The sequence below is a fragment of the Acomys russatus genome, chromosome 9 (genome assembly GCF_903995435.1).
Source record: "Acomys russatus chromosome 9, mAcoRus1.1, whole genome shotgun sequence".
NCBI lineage: Eukaryota > Metazoa > Chordata > Mammalia > Rodentia > Muridae > Acomys > Acomys russatus.
Window position 1 is genome coordinate 4235691 of NC_067145.1, and position 27919 is coordinate 4263609.

General features: G+C 40.7%; 1 protein-coding gene across 1 annotated transcript in view; it reads right to left on the bottom strand.

Annotated features, from left to right (window-relative positions):
• Wdr70 (WD repeat domain 70) overlaps positions 1-27919 on the bottom strand; it is a 207764-nt gene that overhangs the window by 151810 nt on the left and 28035 nt on the right. Inside the window, exons 6-8 of the mRNA XM_051150838.1 lie at positions 17791-17850; positions 13926-14059; positions 3103-3256 (exon numbers count right to left, since the gene is read on the bottom strand). Of these exons, the coding sequence (XP_051006795.1) occupies positions 3103-3256; positions 13926-14059; positions 17791-17850 (348 nt within the window). The remainder of the gene's footprint in view (positions 1-3102; positions 3257-13925; positions 14060-17790; positions 17851-27919) is intronic.

Genomic DNA, 27919 nt, shown 5'->3' on the forward strand with positions numbered 1-27919 from the left:
GGAATTACTGTTAAACAGACATTAAACTTCATTCATCAAGGTACAAGTACAATTACTATCTCTCTCTAAAGCACTGTTACAGTAGTAATGGGGGTATTTATGTACCGCTATAAGTACTGTTTATTTGCTTATGATATGAGCTCCCTATGTAGCCCAAGCTGGCCTGGAATACACTGTGTAAAGGAAGCTGTCCTCCAACTTGCTACCATGCTCCAGGCTTAGTCTGCCAAGTGCCATGTTGTACCATACCTGGCTTTATAACCCTGGGAGCACTCGTAAAGTATACACATATATATTTATAATTTATATCTAGATATAATATACATGTATATAAAATAGGGTAAAAACTAGCAAAAGACCTTAAATCCCAGCACTCCCAAGGAGGCAGAGGCAGGCAGATCTCTGTGAGTTCCAGTCCAGCCTAGTCTACAAAGTGAGTCCAGGACAGCCAGGGCTGCTACACAGAAAATCTCTACCTTGGATGGATGGATGGATGGATATATATAAATGAACAAGCAAACAAATAAACAGAGAGACAAAACAAACAAAAACAGCCACTGAGATGGCTCAGCAGGTAAAGATGTCTACAGCCATGCATAGCAATGTGAGTTTGATCCTCACGGATGGAAGAAGAAAAACTGCCCTTTAACACCTCTCTCTCACACACATACACACACACACACACACATAAAACACACAACACACACATAAAAAACAAGTTTACTAAAATAAAATTTTAACACTATAATTAAAATAGCCTGTTCATATTTGAGTATATAATATTTTACCAATATAACTAGCATATAAAACCAAAATCTACTAATTTCCCTAGGAACCAGGAAAGGGACTTAACATTTTTTTGAGTGTCCGATGAAACCTGTTACTTTCAAATAATACAATTTGTGAAACCCGCTATCCAAGCCAAAGATAGTGAGATCATTAATATTTCTAGACAAATAAACAGTCAGTTCATAAAGAAAGTAAAATAAACAATTTTGAAGTCAGAATAAAGGTAGTATTGGTAGGGTAAAGGAGCTATGGTATATAGCTAGAGTGTAGAGTAATATTTTTAATATATATAGATAAATTAGTTAATATTTTGGTATCCTATATTCTTGACTAAATTTTGTCATTTAGTCAATCTATCATATATATATTTATATATACATATTTTATATATACATACACACTAAGGAGCTAGCTGAGTCAGCAATGTATCTGCCATCTACAGATGCAGAGCCCCATCTACTATATGACCTTACTGCTATTAACTCTACTGGGTGGTGATTTTGTAAAGATATTTTACATGCATACATTCCTACGGTGTTCATATGGGTACATGTGTGCCAGGATGAACATGTGTGGGCCAAAGGACCATGTTTAGGAGTTGCTTCTCTCCTTCCACCATGTGGCCACAGGGATGGAACCAAGGCATGGCAGCAAGCACATTTACCTGATGGGGTGTGCGGATGAAAACGGCCCCCACAGGCCCATAGCGAGTGGCACTACCATGAGGTGTGGCCTTGCTGGAGGAAGTGTGTCACTGGGGGTAGGCTGTATAGTCTCAGATGCTCAAGCCAGGCCCAGTGTCACTCTCTTCCTACTGCCCGCCAATCCAGATGGAAAACTCTCAGCTACCTCTCCAAAACCATTTCTGCCTGCATGTCGCCATGTTTCCCGCCAAGACGATAATAGACTAAACCTCTGAACTGTAAACCAGCCACAGTTCAATGTTTTCCTTTATAAGACTTGCTGTGGTCATGGTGTGCATTGCAGCAACAGAAAAACTAAGACACCTGCTGAGCCATCTTTTTCAGGGTAGTGATTTTAAACAGGAAAGAAAGACACACTAGAACAATTTATTTTTAAAAAGAATATTCAAGTCACCACTGCAATTTAAGTTAAAAAATGCTTAAATTGTATTCAAATGTTGTTTGGATCATCTACCACATACCCAGGATTCAACAGTAATCTACGAATAAGCAAAAGGCTGTGATTCTTGACACTACAGAGAGGTTCAGGTTCAACATGGAGCAATATGAAAACACACTATGCCAACTGAATCTAATTATTCACCTAAAGCAAGCTTCCTTCATTTGTGTGTTATGATCTAGGCATGCTGAATTAGCATATAAATGGGCTCTGTCATACTTTCAGCCAATCAATAAATAACTTCATTTGGGATGTGTCTTTCTTTAAGGATACCTTGTTTAATTTACATTACTGATTCATTACATTAGATTCATAGTCAATGGCAAAATAGCGTATACCTAAACCCAGCTTGGCTAACAAATATTTATAGTACATACCACAGACTTGTGCTGGGGAGCACTAGGTGGAACCACAGCCCCTTCAACATTATATCAGGGAGTCATTTTAAGTGGCAAAATCATCAATAAAAAGCAAGCAGGGAGCATGGTATAAAATAGAAAATATTTAAAAGCCCTGATTACAACCCAAATCCTGTGAGAACTGGACACAATGACCACCATGTGGGACGATATAGATGAGGGCAAAAGTTAAAACCACCCACAACAACCAGCACACTGGAAGAAAGCCCAAAGTAGACAAGGAGATAGAGAGGAAAAACATGACGAAGAGCGCACACACACACACACACACACACACACACACACTGTAAGCATCAGAAGAAGCCTGGTTGACACTGCCTTAAGCAGGAGAGCCTCCCAAACAATCCACACAATTTTGAGAAACAGCAAGGTATTGCTGTCTTTAAGATATTAACTTTTTGGATGAATTATTACATAACAACAAAACCATCTGTTAATAAGTGTGCTGAGCAGATAGGATAGGGCGCTGTGAGCCACAGTCAGAAAGCTGAGGCCAGTCAAGCATCCAGAAGAGGAGGGGGAGGGGAGGGAGGAAGAAGGGAAGGAAGATGAAGCAAGAGGAGAGACAGAGGAAGAATTGTAGGGGGGGAGAGGGAAGGGAACAAGTGAGGGATGGAGAAGAGGAGGAAGAAGAAGGAATGAGTGACAAACAGAGTGAGGAGAGAGGTAGAAGGAAGGAGGAAAGACACAGAAGGGAAGAGGAAAGGAGTGCTGAATTAAAAGTCATTAAAATACGGCTGACGCTGCTGACCTTGGTGTTGGCCATGTCCACGATGTACTGGTCGCCCTTTATACACTCCATTACTTCAAAGCCATCTCTGTCCATCACCTTGGCCTGTGAGCTTCCAGAAACAACTAGGATCATGTCTCCCGTGTTACTGTACTGTAACGACTTAATCTGATGGCTACATAGAAAGAAAAAACAAAGTGAAACAGAGCTTTTTTTTTTTTATATACTTTTGCTATTTTAGCACGGTCAGGAAAAGAAATGGTATACAACTTCAAAATTAATAATTCAAAAAAAAAAGCCCACATGCTTCCATGCGCCACAGCAATTTACCAAAGCCTCCTAGAATGTGCACCTCCAATCTGACCAACTGGTTTTTTTTTTTTTTTTTTAATACAAACCTTCAAAAAAAGAAGAGGAAGAGGAAAAAAAAGAAATGAGAATATCTTCTTTGCACAAAAAGACACACACAGTCCTCTATTTCAGCAGATACAAAATGGATTTTAAGCATTTTGATGAGGCCAGTTATGAAAGGTTCTGCCAATATCACCCACAGACTTCCTGGGAACAGGACCTATGACCACCTCAGCTATGGCCACAGGGTATATATGAAGTTTCATGTCTAGATAGATGTGTAGATGCAATTAGTGTAAAGTCAGAAAAATTGGATTCTCAGGTGTTTTACCACAGGCTTTTCAGATAAGTGATGGTCAATTTGTTACCTGTATACTGAAGGAATATGTATAATTTAAAGTGGAAGATGGTTTATAGGCAACTTAGTTATACATGATTTTTGTTGTTTCCTCTTTGTTTTGGTACTGTACTCCAAACTTGGAGCCCTGACCTGTTAGCTCCCCCAGTGCAGGGATTACAGGTATATGCCATCACATCCAATTTAAAGATTTGGTTTTTCACATGTATGCATATGTGCTTGCATGATTGTGTGGCGTGTGAGCGTGTGTGTGCACATCTGTGTGCGCACCCATGTGTGCCTATGCAGGCCAGAAGATGGTGTTTAAGTTCCTTGGAGCTGGGGTCATAGGCAGCTGTGAGTTGGCCAATGTGAGTCTTCTGGAAGAGCAGCAAGTACTCTTAGCTGCTAAAACATCTCTCCAGCCCCCACATCCAGCCTAAACAACTCATGATTTTCAGAAGAAATAATGGATTATAAAATTGTCATAGAATTTGAAAAATTAGGATTAAAAATTATCATTTTAAAAATCTAAAGAAAGCTAGCATACGAAAAAAATTAATAGGTTAAGTCTATCACCATCTTTTATAAACCGCATGTGTCTCCCTCTCCAAATTTATATGTGACGGTTGGGAGATGAGGCCTTTAGCAGGAAATTAGATAGAAATGTGGTGAGCTTTTACATTGAAGAGCAGATTTCTTGAGCACATGCCTTTAGTCCCAGCACGGGAAGGCAGAGGCAGGTGGATCTGTGAGTTCAAAGCCAGCCTGGTCTACAGAGTGAGTTCCAGGACAGCCAGGGCTACATAGAGTAATGCTATCTCAAAAAAAACAAAAAATAGAATAAATAAAAAGGAGTAGATTTCTTCAGGTAAGATTAGGAAACGGGGGTTGGGCTGGGCATGTTTGAGACCCGGGGTTCAGTCCCCATCACCACACAAGTTACATTAAGTGGGCAGCAAGTGGTTCCAGGTATGAACGTGGGCAGAAGCTGCATCCCTGTGAGCAGTGAAAGCAAGTGTCAGAATAAGAAAAATATTCTATTCTAAAGAGAGAAAGAGCCAGGCATGGTGGCACATGCCTTTAATCCCAGCACTCGGGAGGCAGAAGCAGGCAGATCGCTGTGAGTTCGAGGCCAGCCTGGTCTACAAAGCAAGTCTAGGACAGCCAAGGCTACACAGAGAAACGCTGTCTCGAAACACCAAAAGAGAGCAAAACCACCTGTGGCACACAGAAAGCATGAAAGCGTGCCTGAAAGTGCAGAGACGCGCCTCAGGCCCAGTTGTGGATTTGGTGAGGCTGTGAGTCCTCAGGCAGATGGATCTGGAGTGTAGAGAAATCCAATTCTGTCACTCTACATGGCTTATAAGGTGGCAGCCTGCTACAATCTTGAGAGACTATGTATTAAAAACTGAGCTATTGGGCCAGCAACATGGAGCTTGGTGCCAAGCCTGAGGACCTGAGCTCACCCCAGAGCCCACTGATAAAAGAACAGAACAGACTTGCAGCAAGTGACCTCTGACCTCTACATGTCATGGTATGTGAGCGCATGGACACATGTATACACACACAAATGTAATATATGTGAGAGAGAGAGAGAGCTAGCTGCCTTGATGTCTGAGAAGACAGGGGAGTATCAATGTGGACTGCCTGGGTGAAGGAAAAGCCCAGGAAGGCTTTGGGAGAACAGAAGGGCCAGACACTGACAAACCAAAAGGTGCAGGTAGCAGGAAATTAGGTCCAGGCAGGAAAAAAAGGAAAGATGGCCCAGCACTTAGTAACCACAAGAGATCTTTTCAGCTGACAACAGCCTGGGAGTCTGACAGCCTAGGGCTGTGCGGAGCCTGAGAACTCTGGCGCTGCAGGGTATAGTGACAGGAATGCAGCACCCCTCCACCCCTCCAGCATGGTAACCAGGAAGAGTCTGGCAGTGTGAGCACAGGCCTTCCACCTATAGCCACCTCTCTGTGCTTCCTTCCATACTCTGAGCACACCGGGAGAAACGCTAGACATTTTAGAGGGGCACAGTCTTGGGTGTAAAAGAACCTGCACAGCCCACAGACTGCAAAGCTGAGCAAGGACAGAGGCCATGGTACACAAAGGAGAGCTACCAGGGTAAAGACAGCACAGGCGGACACAGATGCTGCTAGCAGACTCAGCAGCAGCTAAACCACACACACACACACACACACACACACACACACACACACACACACACACACACGAGTCCACAAGGTCAGCTGACCCTCCCACACTACTGAGGACAATTAGTCTCCAGCCTGCAAGGACCCAGACACAGCTCCATCACCTCATCTTTTGTTTATTGCTGCGAGTCCTGTTTTCTTTGTACTGCATGTTGGCAGTAGCATTACTTTTTTATATTTTTAGTTAAATTGTGTGTGTGTGTGTGTGTGTGTGTGTGCGCGTGCGCGCGCACGCACACACAACTGTGAGAAGTCAGCTCCCTCCTTCAAGCATAGGTTCTAGGATTCAAACTCGGGTTGCCAGGTTTGCACATTTACCCCCTGTGCGTTCCTGTCGGCCCTTACTATACTTTTAAATGTGTATGCCTTTATTTGGTTTTCCCCTTTATTCATTCATATAATTTTGCTTTTGCATTTTTTCTGTTGTTGTTTTTTGTTTTAAAGGCAAGGTTTCTCTGCGTAGCCCTGGCTGTCCTGAAACTCGATCTGTAGATAACACTGGCCTGGAACTCAGTGAATCTACCTACTTCTGCTTCCCAAGGGCTGAGATTAAGGACATGGGCCACCACACACAGCTATTTATGTATTTTTTTAATGATGGAGAAATATTTTTTCTTTTCCTCGGTTTCTTCTTGTTCTTTTCTTTCCCTATGTTTCTTCCCTTTTCTTTCCCCAAGAGCCTACCACTAATAGAGAAAGCACGGTCAGTTGACGGCAGCTGAAAGGCTTGCTCTCCCTTGGAGACATGACTACTGGTAGGCTGCCTATGCCGCAAGTGTAGAAGACAGCCCCATACCCAGGTAGCATCAAATAGCAAATGGACTCAGCAAATTTTATAGAGAGAAAAAAAAATGTGTCAATATTCCAGATATTGGATTTCCCTGTCAAATATATAAATGAGCAATTTTTAAGAGCGCTTTGTAAGCCAGACATATAGGAAGCTTCAGGCCAGCCAGAGCTACTGAAAGAGACCCTGTCTCAAAAACATCATCATCATCATCATCGTAACAAAAATAATAGTAACAATAACAATAATGCTGTTTGTACAGTTTCCATTATGAATGTAAGTCTTCGCAGTTTAAAAAACCATTAAATACTTTGTTTTATATTAATTAACAAACCCAAATAAAATAAGCATGACTTTAATAAAATGCTAGCCTATGTGTTCCCATTGACTAAGTCTGTAAAGCTAAAGCTTAGAAATATATATGCTGAAAGCAACTATTAACCTGTGATGATTTTCTACTCTAAAAACAGAATGTACAGAAGAAAAGAGTAAAATAAAATTCATATCTATGTTTTTAGCTCAAGGGAACTATTGTTCTGGCTGGTAGCTAAATCATGTACCTACTTGAAACTGCATTTCTGTAAGGAGTAAGGAGAGGAATAAAACAGGACATCTGACAGCCTCCTCTGGCCTCTGCATGCTGACACTAATGCACACACAGCATACACACAAAAATAAAATGACCATAGGAGGCATTTCACCTCAAAGTTCACTATCAACACGTCAAAGAACACAAAGAAGCAATGTTCTAACCCAAACGCCTGTAGAGGACAAGTGTAGAAAAGCAAAGGCCCACATAACGGCCAGGATGTCAAGGAATAAAGTCCCTCTGGATTCAGGCAGCTTCTGTAAAGTGCTGGGTTGAGATTCTTAAGTAGGGTCTGTCCTAGATCACACAATTTAAATGTGCTTCCTCAGAAGGTGCCCACTAGACTTACATTTAAGTTTATCCATGAGATATAAAAATACTTGTTTAACTCTTTGTATGAATTGCTCACTTATTTTTCTCAACTCCAAATCCACCATTCAGTGTCCACTCTGTAAAATAGATTTGAGCCCTGGAGATGCTTTTTCTTTGGCAACTGGCATTCACTGGGCAGGACTGTAACATTTTATCAGAAGGGTATCAGGAAGCACTGCAGAGAGGGTCTAGTGCACTTCCCTGACAGGCCTCTGCGTGGGCACGGCTTTCCCAGTGTCCGCCTCCAGAAACATGGACAATCTTCTCCACATAGGTTCTGGGAATGCATACTTGTCAACAGTCGTTCCCTCAGACAGTATCAGAGCAGAGTTACTGGTAAGACAGATTTCTGGAAAGTTCTACCATCCACAGCCATGCCGTTTTAGAAAAGGTCTGGATCTCAACCCCAGAGGCTCCTTGTTAAATGCTATACATATGTCAGCCCCAAAGACAGGGGTCGCTGCTCCGATAGCATGCTCTTTACACTTCTTTTTACCAGCTAGTCTTTCATTTCTCCCAAACTCTGAGAATAGTCATCAATTCTTATTAAAGTGCTTCTGATCAAATTACATCAGATTCCTATAGCCTAGTAGGAATCTGACAGATCCAATTTTTGGCAATCAATAAGGAACTGAGAACATCAGAGTTGATTTACAGCAACTGGGACACACACACACACACACACACACACACACACACACACACACACACAACACACACAACACACCAATCTTTGATAGAGAATGTTCAACAAAGGTCTTTAAGTAAGACGGAGAATTTGCTAGTGCATAGGGCAAATCCATGATACTTAGCATTATCATTGGGAATTGTTAATTTTTTTCAATTAAGCCTACGGGATCTGGTCCTAGGTGTTATCATTGTTTTCTGATGATTAATTTTTTTTGTTTTCAAAGGAAAGTTAAAAATCTTAAAAATAGCAAACTTTCAAGGGTAAAACTAGAAGCAGACAATAACGCCTTCTATCTGGCTAACTGCTCTACCAAAATGCTCTGTTTACACTCAAAGGGAAACCTCACTTTTCAGCAATCCCACACCAGTATCACTTTGCTTTGTAGCTGGAAAGGACAATGGTAACATTTTTCATGTGCTCTCTGTAGTCCACTTTGCCAACGCTAAAATGAAAGTGTTCGGTACCAACCTCATCATTCCTGTCCCACTTTGCTCTTAACTCTGCTAGTCACAGAGTTGAAAGGACAGGATTAGGAGTCATTAGACACAGCACTAAGGAGAATTAAAGGGCTTGTTTAAGGGGGAGAACATCTGCTCCTAAAATTCCTGCCTATACAACTAAGATTCCGATCAAAGAGAAGAGAGAGAAAGCCAATCTGCCAGTAAACTAGAGTCCTGAGGAAGTGACTGTTCTCCCAGGGAGTAACTCTGACACCAGAGGATGGCTTAGTAGCATTGCACAAGTCTTTCTGTGAAGTTATTCATGGGACAAAGTGGGAATATATGAGAGTATGTGAGGGGAGTGGGGAGGTGAAGATTGAGGATCCTTTTAAGTACCTTTTGCTTGGCTAGCAAAACAAGCTGGGACATGCAAGACAGATAAACACAGCTGTCTGGGGCTGTCACTTGGGACTCATGAGCCAAGGTGTCCGGCTGTAGTGAAAAGTGCACCGGAATGTGAGTCAGAAGTCTGGAGGTCCAAATCCGCGCTCTGCTAACTGCTGTAAGACGATGAGCAAGCCCTTCTGCTTCCCTGCGTGCTGTTCTATAGAAAGCCCATGATGGGAACAGATGGCAGGACGAAACAGTCAGCACACAGGTGCTACCTGGTGATTCTCCTGAGTCCTGCTGTCCTCCATTGAGTGAGGAGAATACTACTTAAGTTACACAATTGGGATAAGGGATCTAAAAGCAATATTACTCAGTGGGGCTGGAAAGATGGCTCAGTGGTGAAGAGCACTCTCTGATCTTCCAGAAGATCTGGATTCAATTCTCAGCATCTATAAGGCTCCTTACAACCATCTGTCATGCTAATTCCAGGGGATCCAATGCCTTCTTCTGGCCTCTTCAGACACAGCATTCATGTGCTGCACTTGCAGACAAAACGCCCAATTATAATAAAAATCAAATGTTTTCAAATGTTGAGAATAATATTTGACCTATAGATTGAGATAAGGTTTAAAAAACAATATTACACAGTGAGGCTAGAAAAATGGCTCAGAGGTTAAGAGCACTGTCTGCTCTTGAAGAAGACTTGGACTTGGTTCCCAGCACCCACATGCCAGGACATAGCCATCCATAACTACAGTTTCAGAGAATCCAGCACACTCTCTGGCCTCTATCAGCACCAAACACACACTTGATTCCCATATATACATGCAATCAAGTGCCTACAGGCTAAAATAGCATTTTTAATAAAATAAAAACAATATGCATAAAGGTACCTACCAGACCTTGAAACAAGTAGTTACTAGTATTACTTCTTAATGTCTCAAGAACAAGATCACACTGTTATAGTTTAGTCATGCCTCGATTCCAAGGAAGGGCTGACTCAAGGGGCACTGCAGTTACCAAAGGCCATAGGTGCTTAAGTCCCTCACAAGCATCACTTGCACATATATTTTCTTAATCTGCAGCTGACCGAATCTGTGACTATGGAACCTGTAAACACAGAGGGCGTACGGAGCCGACATGCATTCTCCAGTGCTGGGAGCAGGCCAAGGGAGTGAGAGATGTGCTGTACAACAGCAGCTTACTATCACATGGTGTCAGAAAGCACCAATTCACTATAAGCCAGACTATAGCTGCAGCTGCTTCAAGGAATGTTAAAGAACAGACTTACAACACAGAAGGAAAGGCTTTTAATGGCACAACAAAGTCCAATTGCCATATTCAACTGTTAATAACTAAATGAGATCTTAATGCATCTTCATCAAATTTATAATCGGCAAAAAAAAAAGAACTGATTATTAATATGTTGAGAGCTAGAATCAGAGGCTAGAATAATGATTCAACAAAATTTAGAGAGTGAAACTGAATACACACGCCTGTGTATTTCACTTTTTTAAAAATGCATTAAGGGTTGAAGAGACAGCTCAGCAGTTATGAATGCATATTTCTCAGTATCCATGTAAAGCAGCTCACAACTCCAGCCCCAGGATGTCTGACACCCTCTTCTGGCCTCCATGGCTCCTACATTCACACTTCACACACACACACACACACAACTTGGTAACTCTATTTGCAATATTCACTAGTTGTCTGCAGTGACTGGCACATAGGGTAGGGAACATAAAGGATACTTCCATAGCATAAGAGGTCCTATTGCTCTGCTGCCTAATAATATCAAGAACCGATCATTACATTACCTACCCTGTGAGTGTGTTCAAAAGAGGAGGTGCAGAACAGAAGACAGAATACACCCACATGATACTGGATTAGAATGAAAGGCACAGTGTCATTTACACTAGTTTCACACAGATTCAGACAGATGCAAACGTTACTGGCATTAGTCGGCCTGAAGCCCGTTATATCTCAGGACAACAAACATTAAAATCTATATGTTGTTTAATAGTATTATCCTCAATTAATAAACTTAATCTCATAAATTTTAATCTTTGACACTTTTCTATAAATAAAATTCCTAAGATCAAGTGTATTAAAAACCCTCCAAGAATCAGTAAGACCTTACCACTTAAGCACAGATTAGATAGATAGATAGATAGATAGATAGACAGACAGAGAGATAGATAGATAGATAGACAGACAGACAGATTGGTAGGTAGATAGAGACACACAGGTATGTGTGTATGTATTTTCTATCTCAAAAAATAAAGAATAAATTATGCCTCAGTGTCAATAAGCATTCCAGCATTCATATTTGGTTTCTAAATACCACTGACACAAAAAGAAAATTGAGCTTCTTGAATAAACACTAACTCCAGCACTTAGAAAGAAATACATCAGGAAGTCTACATGATGTTGTCTCAGAAACTAAATCAGCTTTTAAAGACATATAATGTCACATGAAATATAGTAATGAGAGGTCCTAGTGGACGAACTGGACAATTTAAAGACTAAGAGGAATGGCTGCATCTGACTAAAATTCATGAAAATGTTTAAAGTAAGTGCTGAAAGTATAAAAGTCAAAGACAAAGAAAGATAGTTGTGCCAATATTATAATTACTTTTCTATTGCTATGATAAAACACCATGATCAAGGCAACTTATAAAAGAAAACTGGCTGGGTGTGGTTGTGCTCACATTTAACCTCAGCATTTGGGAGGCAGAGGCAGGTGGATCACTGTGAGTTCAAGACCAGCCTGGTCTACAAAGTGAGTCTAGGACAGCCAAGACTAGGCAGAGAAACCCTGTCTCAGACGTAAAAAAAAAAAAAAAGGGGGGGGAGAACATTGTTTCACTGGGCCAGTGGTTTCAGCAGGTTAGTGTCCAGTGTCCATGATGGCAGAGCAAAGGCATAATATCAGGACTAGCTGAGGGATTACATCCTAATCCACAAGCAATGGACAGAGAGAGCTAACTGGGAACGACATGGCCTTTTCAACTCTCACGTGCAACTCCCAGTGGCACACCACCTTCAACAAGGCCACATCTCTTAATCCTTCCCAAACAGGTCCATCATCTGAAGACCAAATATTCAAACACATTAGCTTACGAGGGCCATTTCCACTCACGACCAGAATAAAAAGTCATTTTTTTTTATTAATTTATTCTTGTTACATCTCAATGGTTATCCCATCCCTTGTGCCCTCCCATTCTTCCCTCCCTCCCATTTTCCCATTATTCCCCTCCCCTATGACTGTTCCTGAGGGGAATTACCTCCCCCTGTATATGCTCAAAAGATCATTTGTTACCACTACCCTTGAGCAAAGTACATAAAGTGAAATGACCAGGCACTTCCACTGCCTGTGAAGAACTGTATTTCAGAATAACTAAATAGCATCAGTGAGTGAGAAACCTCTTCTTTAAATACTGCCACAAAATGACAAAAGTCACCAATACATAACCCTGAATGAGATCAATAATGCAGGTAGCAAACATCAATGGGTAATAAGTTCATCAAGAACAGTTTTCTAGTCACTAATATTAGAACCACATGACAGTACATGGCCTTGCTGTGATAGGGTGTGAAGTCCAGTCAAGCCTTTACTCTTCTCTAGATAATGCTGGAGGGTACACAAAGGAATAAAATGACACCACACAGAAGCAGAATGCCAGAAGCCTGGACACATCAGAAGCAGACAAAGGACGCAGAGGACACACCATGTCAAGTCCTTTCAGTGCAATGCTAACTGACCATCTGGAACAAAGCAGGATGCACCACTGCTTGGATAACGGCTTAATGCATACCATAAAAAAGAATACATTATAAGCCCTGTGTGGGGCCGCATGCCTTTAATCTGAGCATGAGCACTCAGGAGGCAAAGGCAAGGGCATTTCTGTACGTTCAAAGCCACTCTACATAGTGAGCTCCAAGACAGCCAGGGTTACATGGAAAGACCCTGTTTTTAAAAAAAAACAAAACACCAGCCAGGCGTGGTGGCACACGCCTTTAATCCCAGCACTCGGGAGGCAGAGGCAGGTGGATTGCTATGAGTTCAAGGCCAGCCTGGTCTACAAAGCAAATCCAGGACAGTCAAGGCTACACAGAGAAACCCTGTCTCAAAACAAACAAACAAACAAAAAAAGACCCAGCACATTATATAGCTTTATTTACTGATAAATAATAGTAAATGAAAGTAAAAGCAGTAAAGAAAGTAAAGAAAGAAACAAGTTCTAAATAGAAATATTAAACAAACAAATGATAGAAAATGCCTTTAGAACAGAAGTAAGGGGCCAGGAGATGACTCGGTGGTTACAGGTGCCTGATGCCAAGGCAGAAGACCTGTGCTAGATCCCCATGCCCATATGATGAAGGGAGAGAAACCATTCCTGCAAAGTGCCGTTGGTCTTCTCATGTGTACCATGGCACATGCACATATATATGGAAGTAATACATATATATTGTGTAGTGTATAAAATATGTATACATGTGACACACGCATATATGTCAGTGAAGCTAAGGAAAAGAAAAGTACAGTTTATTTGCACCTAAAAATGATATAATTTATAAATTAAATATCATTCATTGTGGACCAAGATCAAGTGACAAAAGCATTATCTCCAAATATGAAAAAAACTAAACTAAACATTGAGATATTAAGTAAATACATACCATTCACAAGGCTGAAGAGATCGAAATGCCTTGAAAGAAGCATCCATTCCAGCAAAATCCCAAAATTTAACATCGTAGTCATAGCCTCCAGTGACCAAACGGGCACCTGAGGGATCCAAACCCAGAGCAGAAACCTGTTCAAAGCAAACAAATGAAAGCTAATAGAGGAAAGCAAGCCACTTCCAGTCTCCTTCCCTAGTCCGCAATCCCAGCACTGCCAGAAAGGTGCTTCAAACATGGGCCAGCAGCTGCTGCTACATGTGAGAAGCAGTGATGGAGAGCACATTAGTGTAACTATTATTTATTGTGAAATAAAAAAAAATATTAGGGTGTGTGTCTGTGTGTGTGTGTGTGTGTGTGTGTGTGTATGCGTGCACGCATGCGTTGAAGACAGATGCGTGGGCTCCAGGTTTAGTAAGGGAAGATAAAGAGCACTTGTGAACCAGTACACACACACACACAGTTGAAATTTTATATAACTCATTTGGGTGCGGTAGCACACACCTTTAATCCAAGCACTCAGGAGGCAGTGACAGGTGGATCTCTGTGAGTTTCTGAACAGTCAAAGCTACATAGTGAGATCCTGTCTCAAAAAACAAGGAAGAGAGAAAGAGAGGGAGTGAGGGAAGGAGGGAAGGCATGAAAACCTTATATAACTCAAACAGTAAGTGTAAGAAATATGAGATAAACCTTCCTCTATCATGAAAGAAGAGAATAAATCTCTAAGTTTACTATGCCACTAAAGGCAGAAGGATGACAAATCCAAACTAAAATGACAAGATGATGCGGTTTGTTATTGAGATTTTTTTTCAAGGTGATTACGGTACTTTGTTCTAGAGGAGCTATTTTCTCATTTTAAGGAGTTGGGGATTGATTTTGGGGGGTACTTGGCTTTTGTTTTGTTTTGCTTTGCCTTAAGACAATGTCTCATAAGCAGACCTAACTGCAACTCAACCTGAGATGTTCCTCCTGCCCCACCTCCACTAAGTGTGCCAGGCTTATCATTATTAAAATATTATTCCATATAAACCAAAGGATATGAAAAGTCTGTAAGGCAAAAAACAGAATTCACTAGGAACAAAATAACATGCCTCAGTGAGAAAAATGTGTCCTTCAACAAGCTAAACTAACCCTCAATCCCCGTGTTTTTAAAAGTTGAGGAACACAGTTCAACTAATTCTCCAGTATGTTTTAATAACACGTATGTCAGTACAATTCAACAGGTACTTATTGTAAACATATTACTGAAGGAATAATTATCTTTTTCTTTCTTTCTTTTTTGTTTTCTTTTTTGAGAGAGGGTTTCTCTATGTAGCCTTAGGTGTACTGGACTTGCTTTAGAGACCAGGCTAGCCTCAAACTCACAGAGATCTGCCTGTCTCTGCCTCCCTGAGTGCTGGAATTTAAAGGGGTAAACCACCACACCCAGCTTGAAATAATTATTTTAATTGACATAAAATGCAGAAATAGGTATCAAATTATTCTGGAAAATGGTCTAGATATTTTTAAACCAGGAAATAAATTAATTTAAACTTTCTATTTTAGCTTACTAACCATGTCCTGATTTATTTTACTGACTTTTTTTGAGATTATAATATAATTATAACATTTCTCCCTTCCCTTTCCTCCTTCCAAAACCTCCCATATCTCTGTCTCTACTATCCTCCAGACCCATGGCCTCTTCTTCACTAACTGCTACTGCATGCATACATGGCTACACGTATGTAAACATCTCCTCCAGACCCATGGCCTCGTCTTCACTAACTGCTACTGCATGCATACATGGCTACACATATGTAAACATCTTTCAACCCAGCCTTAGAACAGGCTCCAGCACCTTCAAATTCAGCCCTCCTCCTCACACATTAAAGGATACTCACCACTTTCTAGTATAAAGCTTCAGATGTGAATCCAGAATTAGGCAGTTTATTTGACCTGGCATCATACTAACTGTATAAACGTTTGACTACTTGACAGTTATGATTAGGGCAAAGAATTTAAAATAGTGTTTTAACTTCAATTGGTTATAAAATCATGCAGAAGAAAAATTTAATAAAAGATTTTTCAACTCAAAATAAATAATTGATTTTATACTTTTCCTTAAAACTTTAAAAGAAATCCCTATAAAATTCCCATTTTAAATATTTAAATATCTCACAGTATTTTTATGAGATGACCAAAAACATCCATTTTTACTATCATCATGAGAAGTACATTGAAGCAATATGTAAAAATAGAGATGCTTATAGAGAAATGTATGAGCGTGATACACCTATGGACAGGGGCAAAGAAGACAATCAAAAGTAACAGCCTAAGGCCAGCCTGGACTACAAAGCGAGTCTAGGACAGCCAAGACTACACAGAGAAACCCTGTCTTGAAAAACAAAACAAAACCAAAAACTATCAAAAGAAAAGCAATAAAACCAGTGGAAGCATAAAGAAGGAACTATAAATTTCAGAGTAGAAAGTGAAATAGGTTTATAAACACAGAAAAACTCAAGAACTACAATAGTTGGTCCTGTGATTTTTTCAGAGAAAATGAGAACCCTTTATTAGGCCAGATAAGCAGAGAAAAAAGCATTACTAATATTGGGACTGAAAGAAGGAATTCACTCTGTGGGGCTGAAGAGATGGGCCAGCAACTGACAACACTGGCTCTCCTTCCATAGGAGCCACATGCACACCAGGTGCTCAAGGAGACTAGAAAAGGGCACTGAGTCCACTGGGACTAGAGTTACAGAAGGTTGTGGGCTGCTGCGTGGGTACAGGAATTGAACCCAGGTCCACTGAGGCACTGCTCCAGGCCCATGATATTTTTAAGCATATGTTAATAAGAAGAAAATAAAGGCAGCCATTCTCAGATATTTGGGGGAATGTTCCTATTTCTAAAAAATCTGACAAGATCATTTAGACTCATAATCTATCGAGGACCACAAAGTGTATTTTATTATAATGTACACTGGCATTAAACACCAGAAATGAGGATATTTCCTTTCATTTAAAATGATATTAAACTGATTTTACTCAACAAATATATGTATGTATGTGTGTGTGTGTATACGTGTGTGTATATGTGTGTGTACACAATCGTTACAAGTGAAAAGTTTCTGTGGCATAAATGACATTATTTTACGACTCCTATCTATTATTTTTCACGTTTCTGGATCTACCTCCGCTGAATGTTTTCTTGCTCATTACAGATGTGCTTTCTGCTTATGTGTCCCACATGCAGAGTTATACGGTCGCCTCAGGGCAGTGGGGAGTATGATGGCTTCACAATCCCAGTGTCTCAGCACCTTCACTGCATGTGCACACTTCACCCACTCAACCACCATTTTTAATAATTTTGGAGATACACAGTGATTTCACCCTATATAGCTTGCAAATATTTCTACTTGGTCTTTAAGTAACATAAGAAGATGAATATGTGAAAATACAATCTAATTAATATGATCTTAGAGCAACACAGAAGCCATTTAAAGTTTATTTCTTATCTCCGCATTCATCTGCAAAGTGAACACACGCATGCCTTTTACTGATTTAGGAATACAGTTAAAGGCAATGGGACATTTTCCCAAGCCATTAAAACCAAAACTATATGAGTGTCACTTTATAACATTCCTGTCTCCCAGGCAAAGAGGCCCCTAAGGCTGACAACAACCCCGACAGGAAGTGGCCCCCACAAAAGTGAAAGATGCAGCTGTTTTGATTAAATATGAAAGTCGTCTTTCTAGTTTCATTACATCAGTTGATCTTAGAATGGTCTGGTTTTTTGTTTTGTTTTGTTTTGTTAATATCCCTTATCAGCTGACTGGTCCAGGAAAGTTCTGCTACTGAAAAAAGAACAAAAACATGTTAAACTTACCGTTTTAGTGCCATGCTTCAGCGTTATCTCATGCGAGTCAGGAATCCTTTGGACAGGGTTCTGAAACAAGAAGGTTGCACCACATCAGGGAGTAGAATAACATAGGGACCTCCACAGTGCACACGAGGGAGGATGCTTCCTGTCCTACCAGACCCAGGGCCGCATGAGACAGGCACTCTATCACCGAGCCACTTCCAGCCCATCATTTTCTTCCCTTCGAAAGTTTGAAAAAAACTTTTATTACATTTCTTTTGTGTGTCTGTGGGGGCGGGGGCCATGGAAATAATACATAGATACAATATACAACTGGTCCTCAATTCCCTCCCTCCACCATGCAGGTTCCAAGGAAGGTCATTAACACTTGGCAGCAAGTTCCTTTACCTACTGAGCCATCTCACCAGCTCCTTTCTGAATTCTTTACTAAATGTTGTGACAAGATTTTTCTAAGTTGCTCAGACTAGCCTTGAACTCTCTGTGAGAACAAGCTGGCTCTGAACTTAGAAACCTTTTGCCTCCCTCATGAGTGTCTGGGGTTACAAATATGAGCCATGAGCCACTGCCCATGTGACTAAGCACTGACAGCATCAGTGGCTTTTTACCACAAAGCCTTAAAAGAAACGGAAGCATGAAAAAGGAGCTGGAGAGATGGCTCAGCAGTTAAGAGCACCCAGCACCCACATGACAGATCACAACCACACGTAATCCATGGGCACCTATATGCATGTGGCATGCACGCACACACACACACACACACACACACAACACACACATACATGTAAAAATAATAAATACATCTTTCTCTTAAGGAAAAATAAATGGAGATATCTTTGTTCTGTGTTTCTAGATACATAATTCCTCTATTTTTGCTTATAAGTGATTTGAACATTCTTTTTTGTTGTTTTATCCGGTTGTGTGTGTGTGTGTGTGTGTGTGTGTGTGTGTGTGTGTTGTCTTTTAGGCTTTTTTGAGACAAGGTTTCTCTGGGTAGCCCTGGCTGTCCTGGAACTCACTCTTTAGACCAGGCTGGCCTCGAACTCAGAACTCCATAGACCAGGCTGCCTCTGCCTCCTGAGTGCTGAGGTGAAAGGTGTGCACTGTCATCTATGCCACAACCACCACCACCACCACCCCACCCGACTCCATTGACTTTTTTAAAGGGCAAAGTCTCATTAGATTACAAGCTACTCTAGAATGCCTAGTCACAACCAATCTTCCTGCTTCTGCCTCCTGGGAGGTGGAGTCTACACCTTGATCTATCCTTTATGAACTTGATGTTAAACAGAGAAACCTTTTTTCTCTGTGCGTAGTCCTGGCTGTCCTGGAACTCACTTTATAGACCAGGCTGGTCTAGAATTCAGCAATCCACTTGCCTGTGCCTCCCAAACGTTGGGATCAAAGGTGTGCGCCACCGCTCCTGGCTCCAAAAAGTCTTTAGGTTAATGAAGTTATTTCTTGTTGTTACTATGTACTAACTGCGAAGCAGAAAACCATGAGCTGCTGATAATGTCTGTGAGATTGAAAGTGTGTTTTTCCTTTAAGTCACAAATTACAGAAATTTAAAAAAAAAAGGTTTTATCCAGGACGGGTGAGATGGTTCAGTGGGTAAAATCCTCGCTAGCAAGCCCAACTGCCTGAGTTCTATGGCTGGGACCCACAGGGCAGAACTTCCACAAGCTGTTCCATGATCTCCACATATATGATGTGACATAAGTATGGCCCCACAATAATAGTGGAATGTAAATTGTTTAATGTATGTCTACAATAAAGGCCAGCGAGATGGCTCAGATGGTAGCTGTCAAGTCTGATGGCCTGAGATGGAACCACACATAAAAGAAAGAAAGAGGGGCTGGAGAGATGGCTCGGCGGTTAACAGCACTGGCTTCTCGTCCAGAGGTCCTGAGTTCAATTCCCAGTAACAATATGGTGGCTTCCAACCATCTGTAATATGATCTGGTGCTCTCTTCTGGTGTGCATAAAGACAGTGTACTCATAAACATAAAATAAATAAATCTTTAAAAAAAAAAAGAAAGAAAGAACTGACTCCCAATGTTGTCATCCCACCTCCCTAAGTACACCACAGTGTGTATATATACACACAAAAATACTGAGGTTGTGGGGAGGGATGGTAAAGGCAAAATAATTTTTAAATAAGTTTACAACAAAAAAAGTTTTGAAGCGGGTGTGGTGGTACCCACCTATAATCCCAGCACTCCAGGAGGCAGAAGCAAAGGCAGAGGCAGAGGCAGGTGGATCTCTGTGAGTTTGAGGCCAGCCTGATCTACAAAGCAAACCCAGGACAGCCAAGACTACACAGAGAAACCCTGTCTTGGAGAGAAAAAAAAAAGTATTGAATAAAGTTGAAAACTATCTCCAAATTGGACAGGACTGACAGCAAGCGGCGGAAAGCACGGACTGCTTGCTCTCCCAGAGGAACTGAGTTCAATTCCCAGCTCTCACATGGTGGCCCAAAGTCGTCTGCAAACCCAGCTCTAGGAGTCCAGTGCTGCTTCTGCCCGCCACAGGCAGCAGGCCACACATGCTGCACAGACATATGTGAAGGCAAACACTCATACACATAAGAATAAAATGAAAAAGTCTACGTCTTTATAAGTATAGTATTTTAATGTATAAGTAAATATACCTCAGAATTTTGTGGGAATAAGTTTCAAAATTCTATACTAAAAACTCAAAGAGAACCTAACAGACACTGAAGAAAGGATAGAGTAAATGATGGTTATTAATTCTAGCTGAAAAATACAGGGAATAAATAAATAACCCAATGTCTATCTTGGTAGATTTGACTGTGAAACTTTGGGATTGACGGTTATGATCATAAAGAGAAACAGATGATACTCCATCAGGTCCGTCCAGTGTGAGGCAGTGGATAACAGTTCCTCAAAATGAAAACCCTGTAAGAAAATTAACATGCCACAACTAAATTCAGATTAAACACTGCACCAACAGAGCAGCGAAGGCAGCTTTGCGTTAGGCTATCTGCATCTGAGATGCTGCTATAATCTACCACTGCAATAGAGAACTGAAGGCAGCTGAGGCCAGAGGGGGCCTAAACATGAGTAAAAACACAGCTGGGGAATTTTCAGTTTATCTCAAAACAAAGACCCTGCTTTAAGTTTTCATTTTCTGAGAAGTATTTCACATAAACTATTTCAGAGATGAAAACATTCCCACACAAATTCAAAACAATTAAAAGGTCCAACAAATGGATTCTGGACTTCCTCTCAACTGAATTCTGTGGGACCCTGCTGTACCTGGCCACGTGTTTAAGCTAAGAAGTGAGAGAACGCTTGAAATGCTCCGTAAGGGAGGAAGTTATTGTACCCCACATCTCATCTCATGACTCATTTACTTAAAAGAAGAACCTATTATAGTCTGCATAACTAATTACTTTTTAATTATTCAACAAGTAGAAATATGGTATGAGAATTATTTCATTTAATTCAATGCAGAATGTGCCTATATATAGGCAATATCTAACACTTCAGCAAGAAAACTTAAGACCACAGGACGTCATATTTACATTAGGAGTGAATTAAAGTGCTGTTTACATTTAAAAGCAACATTTTCCTGGAAATCATGGAGGGTATAACTCATGCAAAGCCCAGATAACTGGCATAACTTAGTCATCTAAAATAGTAGCAATCCATCTTTTTGGAGTATATCACTTGGTGACTGCACTTTTTCCAGAATTTTTTACTAATGACTTTGAAATATGGCTTAGTGTGAAATTCACAATTACAATAAAATAGTTTCAAGATTTTCCTGCCAAAGAACATCATGGACTAAGTTACTTCAGCAAAGTAATGTATTATGAGAACTCATAACAAAAGCTACAATGTTAATGGGAAAAAAGAGAAGACACTATATCTTGACTTGGATTGAGTTTAACTTTTTTAATTATTTATTTATTATGTATACAGCATTCTGTCTACATGCCAGAATAGGGTACCTATCTCATTATAGATGGTTATGAGCCACCATGTGGTTGCTGGGAATTGAACTCAGGACCTTTGGATGATCAGCCAGTAGAAAGACTCTTAACCTCTGAGCCATCTTTCCAGCCCCCTTGGATTGGGTTTAAATGCCACCTAAAGGGTTATTTGCCAGGCTCTGGCATCTGCCTTGAATAACAACAGTAAGCAAATCTGGGTTAAGCAAGAGCCATTCTATATGATGAATATCCTACAGCATTTTCAAACGATTTGCAAATCACAGTCATTTAGATAGAAAGTCAGGAGTTAAGAAAGTTGTATATGGTAATATGAATAAATTAATAAAATATATTTAAAAAAGAAAGTTGTATATGTTTGCTATTATAAGACATAATAAATGGTCTACTTGAAAACAAAGATCAGAATTAAGTAAATTCTAACATAATGCCGAGGAGCTGATAAAACTGACTTGGCATTCATTCATTCGTTAGTTAGTTATGCACTCACTTAGTAAATACCAAGTGTACATTATACATCAAGTATAAACGTTAAAAGTAAAAATCCAATAAGCAAGCATCTGCTCGAGACCCACAGTCAAACATCAGGTAGAGAGAGAGCCCAAACCAGAGGTATTCACCCGGTCCCTCCTCTTGGAGCTCGGGAAACCCTGCAGAAGAGGGGAAGGTAGAACTGTAGGAACCTGAGGAGCCGAGCACACGGGGAAAACAGGACCCATGCACCGCCAGAAGCTAAGCAGGGCTCATAGGGCCTCACAGAGACGGAGGCGACGACCACGGAGGCTGCTAGGTCCTCTGCACATATGTTATGGCTGTTGGTTTTGTGGGACTCTTAACAATGGGAGTGGGAATGTCCCTGACTCTTTCCTCCTCCTGGGTTCTCTTGCCCAGCCTTGATATGAGGACCGTGCCTAGTCTTACTGCATCTTCTCATGGCATGATCCATAATAAGGAGGCCTGCCCTTTTCTAAAGGGAAACAGGGGAAGAAGGGGAGGAGGGGCAGGGGCTGGGAAGACTAGAGGAAGGAATGATGTACTGAAAAAAGAATAAAGTAAGTAAGTAAAAGAAAAAAGTGAGTAAATAAATAAAACTTAGATAAAAAAAAAAGCTACAGGCAGTGATGGTGCACGCCTTTAATCCCAGCACTTGGGAGGCAGAAGCAGGCAGATCTCTGAGTTTGAGGCCAGCCTGGTCTACAAAAGAGTCCAGGATAGCCAGCGCCACACAGAAAAACCTTGTCTCAAAAAACAAAAAAGCTTCTGCTCACTAGGGTCTATCAGTTCAATAAGGCAAAACAGACAAATAAACAAGCAAATGAAAACGCTGCAGATGCTGACAATTCACAGCAGGCATCGCTCAGTTCCATCCTGCCAGAGGAAGCAGCAGGTGCTTAGAAACAGGCAACTGAGATGATTTAAGGAATATGTAGAGCTTCTCTTGAGAATGTGGAAGGTTTCTAGGACAGCACTGTGTGAATCTGAGCCTTTCTAAACTTTGAAATCTTTTCCCTTAATTAAAATAAAAAACGAAAAAAAAATAAAAATAAAAATAAAAAATAAAATAAAATAAAAAACGTCACACAAAAAAATAAAATAAAAGCAAGTTCCACAGAGTAAATATGTGAATTTCACTACTGATCAACTTTAACTGGTACATCTTAAAATTAAATTTAATAATTGACAGCACTACCATCCTACCTCCTATTTAAGCAAGGTGTCATCTCTACAATTTTCTGTTATTAATAGGCTTCCACCTCTAAAAATGTATTATTTTAATATGCTTTGAATCTCATCAACAAGAAGTTGCAGACGATTGCACCTGTTTTGTTATGTGCTTTTGTAATGTCCTTCCCTATGGTTCCCTTGTTTCAGACTCTAAGCAGAGAAATATTCGCAGCTCCTGCTGTGTACTGGTTTTCTCTTCCGCCTCAGCACAGGCCTTGCATTGGTACTGAAAGGGATACAACACCTAGGGCTAGAAATGTAACTCGGCTGTATAGTGCTTGCTCAGCACGCACAAGGCCCTAGATTTGCTCCCCAGCACGGCCTAACCTAGCTGTGGTCATTCCTGCCTGCAATTCCAGCACTGAGGAGGATCAGAAGTTCAAATTTATCCTCAGCTACAAAAAGAGTTCTAGGCCAGCATGAGACGCCCCATAAAAATGTATAAAATATATAAAAAGTAGGTATCTATTAATAAACTTTACAAAGGAAGCAACTTTCAGATTGGTGGGCATATTGTGTATCAGAAGGCATGTTCAGTTCGAGTAGCAAAGGCCGCATCTGACGCCAAGCTCCCTGGGGCTGCTGCTTTGCGCACATTACCGTCACTTCCTGTGGGAATCTGACAGGTGATGTCACAATGTCTACCCTCTTGTATTCACTAGTGTTCCAAGGAAGCAGAACCAATAGCTGCTCTTGTAGAGAGGGAAAGAGACTTATTTTAAGGAATCGACTCATGCAGTTGTGGAGGCTTGAGCAGTGAGAAGTCTGATGGGCATGCCTGGCAGGCTGGACATAGAGCAAAGTGTGGCAAGTTTGAAGCCAAAAATAATCTACTGGAGCATCAGGAAGAGTAAACGAGGCAAATGTGGCTGATGAAACCAAAGGCAACCTGATGGACTCTTCCTTGTTCAGGGACAGAGGCGGGAGGGGAGCGGTTGAGGAGCCATCTCTCCAAGCCTGCTACCTACTGTATAACACCTGTCTACATGACAGAGAAAAATATACTTTAGTAAGAGTCCACAAATGTTAATAGAAATCTCATCTGAGGCCTGGCGTGGTGGCGCACGCCTTTAATCCCAGTACTCTGGAGGCAGAGGCAGGCGGATCGCTGTGAGTTCGAGGCCAGCCTAGTCTACAAAGCAAGTCCAGGGCAGCCAAGGCTACACAGAGAAACCCTGTCTCAAAAAACAAAAACAAAACAAAAAAAAAATCTCATCTGAAACTACTATCAGAAATAACAAAAACTAACCAAGGCACTATAGTTAAAAAAAAAAAAAGCTGACAAATAAAATTAACCCTATATACTCTCTGTTCTTTAAACCTTAAAAAGATAAGACGAAGCTTTGTGTATCCCACCCTCCAACCCCAGATACAATGCTTTGTTCAACTTTCCTAGCTTGCCAGTGGATAGGGTATTTTATGGATCATATTTTATCGTACGATAATTTGTTTCCGTAAGTCAGAGTACAAATGTGAGATGTCTTCTGACTTCTAACCTATCTATTTTGATGTCTTTATTTAGAAACAGGGGAGCTAAGCCTTGCTTGGGCCTCTGACCACAGTATATTCACTCTTGAAATATGATTAGGTTCATTTGCCTTCTATTATCTGATACATTTTATATGAAATGTTTGTATTTATTTTGCTTTGAAAATGATTCAGAGATACAGGTCTTTAAGTTTTACATTAAAATATATTTAATTGTTAAAAAAAAAAAAAAGAAAGAAAGAAAGAAATCTTTCCCTAATGTGCTAGGATGAACAAGAAAAGGACTAATAGAGGTTCTAGTCATAGACCATACACATTCAAATGGGTTAATATACAGAGTATGCTTCTTAAAAACTTCTATACTTCAAAGCCAGGCATGGTGCACAGGCCTCTAATTCCAGTACTCGGGAGACAGAGGCAGGCAAATCTTTGTGAGTTCAAGGCCAGGCTGGTCTACAAAGAGAGCCCAGGACATCCAAGGCTGCACAGAGGAACCCTGTATTCCCCTCCCCTTAAAAAAACACTTCAACAACAAAACAACCAAATTTAAAACTGGGGGGGGGGGGACTAAAGAAATGGCTCAGAGCTTAAGAGCACAGGCTGTTCTTCCAAAGGTCCTGAGTTCAATTCCCAGCAACCACATGGTGGCTCACAACCATCTATAATGAGATCTGGTGCCCTTTTCTGGCTCACATGCAGGTAGAATACTATATAAATAATAAATAAATGAATGTTCTTTTTAAAAATGGGCAAAGATCTGGGGATGTACCTGAGTGGTAGAAAATGTATTTTGCATGTACAAGACCTAGGTTCAAGATTCAGACTCAGTAAAAATGAATTAATAAATAAATAAAACCGAGGCAAAATTTTTGAAGAGGATATTTCTCCAAAGATAAGCAAATGGCCAATAAGTTCATAAAAAATTGTAATATTACTAATCACTAAAGAGACCCAAATCTAGGTGTGTATAATGGCACATGCCTTTTATCTCAGCTCTCCCAATATAGACACCAGTAGATCTCTAAGCTTTCAGCCAGCCTGGTCAACATACTGAGTTCCAGGCAAGCTAGGACTACACAGTCATGCCCTATCTCAAATAAATAAATAAATAAAACTAAAACTAAAACAAAACCCAGAAATATTTCTGAGACGACTCAGTGGGTTAAAAAGCACTTATTGCTCTTGTAGAAGAACTGAGTTTGGCTCCCAGCACCCAAGTCCAGTAGCTCAAAATGACCTTTAACTCCATTTTCAGAGGATCCAACACCCTCTTCTGATCTCTTCAAGTGCCTACACTCATGTAAACTTATTTAGGGTGTGTGTGTGTGTGTGTGTGTGTGTGTGTGTGTGTGTGTGTGTGTGTGTGTGTGTGCGTGTACAGCACATGTGCAGAGGTCAGAGGGCAGCTTGCAGGAGTCAGTTCCACCCTGTGAGTTCTGAGGATCAAACTTAAGTCCCAGGCTCAGCAAGGTTAGAAACTGCCACCAAGCATGATAGCGCGCGTTCAATTCCCAGGACCCCCAGGGTAGAAGGAGAGAGCTGACTTCTACAAGCTGTCTTTGACCTCCTTCACACGTGCATGTCGACACACACTAATAACAACTATAAATAAATAGGTAAAAATTAATTTGAGAAAACAAGAGCTTGAGTCCTAATCAATTATTACTAACTTTACCTGATACTGAGAAACAGCAAGGCCTAGCCACCCTCTTTCTAGCCCACAGGTCCTCACAGGCTCACAGGGCCTCATCTGCTGATACAACCTTCATAGCTGTCACAGATGGCCAAGGTACAGTGCAGCCTGGAGCATGAGCACAAGAGTTCCTAGGCATGCACACTAGTAGCTCTAGCAACTCTGCACTCCTTTCATCCTATCAATATGGAAGTAACAATATTAATACACTTCAGGATACTTTCTATAATGTCCTAATTACAGAACTGTTTAATTATATAGAGTTATATACTTTTTTACATTTCTTCACAAAGGACAGAAGCTAATTCTTTCTGTTGTTGTCCAACTAATTAGTAAGATCCATAAGAACAGACACAATATGCTATTTAATTTGGATTAATGCTCAACACAGTACTTGACATAGAGCAAGTACGCAAAATGCAATATTCTTAAATAAAGATATAAAACCTTCCCAGAGATATAGACAAAGACAGAGATGCGGCACACTCAGGAGGCGAGCATCCCAGTCTGCATGACCTCGCTCACAAGAAGAACGGGTATCCATCCTTCTTAGGCTGGTACCCAGATGAGGCTAATTACCTCTAAGTCCCCAACACATAGACTTATGGGATAAAGTATATCTAACTCATACGTCATTTGGAAACCAGGAGATTTACTGACTATTGATAGTATTTTACATTTAATCTTAGTGCTTTGAGCACATGCTTTCATGATATCCAAAGCTCCAGACTTAATGAAACCTGAAGGTACTGAAGCACAATTGCTGGCTAGGATGCTAAATACGTGGAATGCCGAAAGACACACACTCTCTCTTCATGGGGCTTAGGCACTGAGAGGATGCACACTCGTAAACAAATAACTACATCACCATTACAGAAGCTGCATCTCACTGTAACAGGCACAGCAATAAGAGTATCATACCCAAGGACAGAAAGAAATGAACTCAAACTGAACCCAAAACTCAAAGTGGAAAAAAAAAAAAAACTATACTTTTTAGGAAAATACAAAAGCAAATCCCAATCAGAGTTCATAGATGTGGAACTAAAACCGTAGCTATGACAACAAAACAGATGAACAGTACTTCCCAAGAGAGTCTAGCCCCATTAGATCCTCATTTGACACGGGTTTTGATGAAGCAGAGAACTTCTTTAATACCATTTCCACTTAGCGAAAATTTACATCAGCAAGATTTACAATTCGTATACAAGTGATCTTCACAGATGTTTACTACCGTGTGATATTGAATGTTTACACAT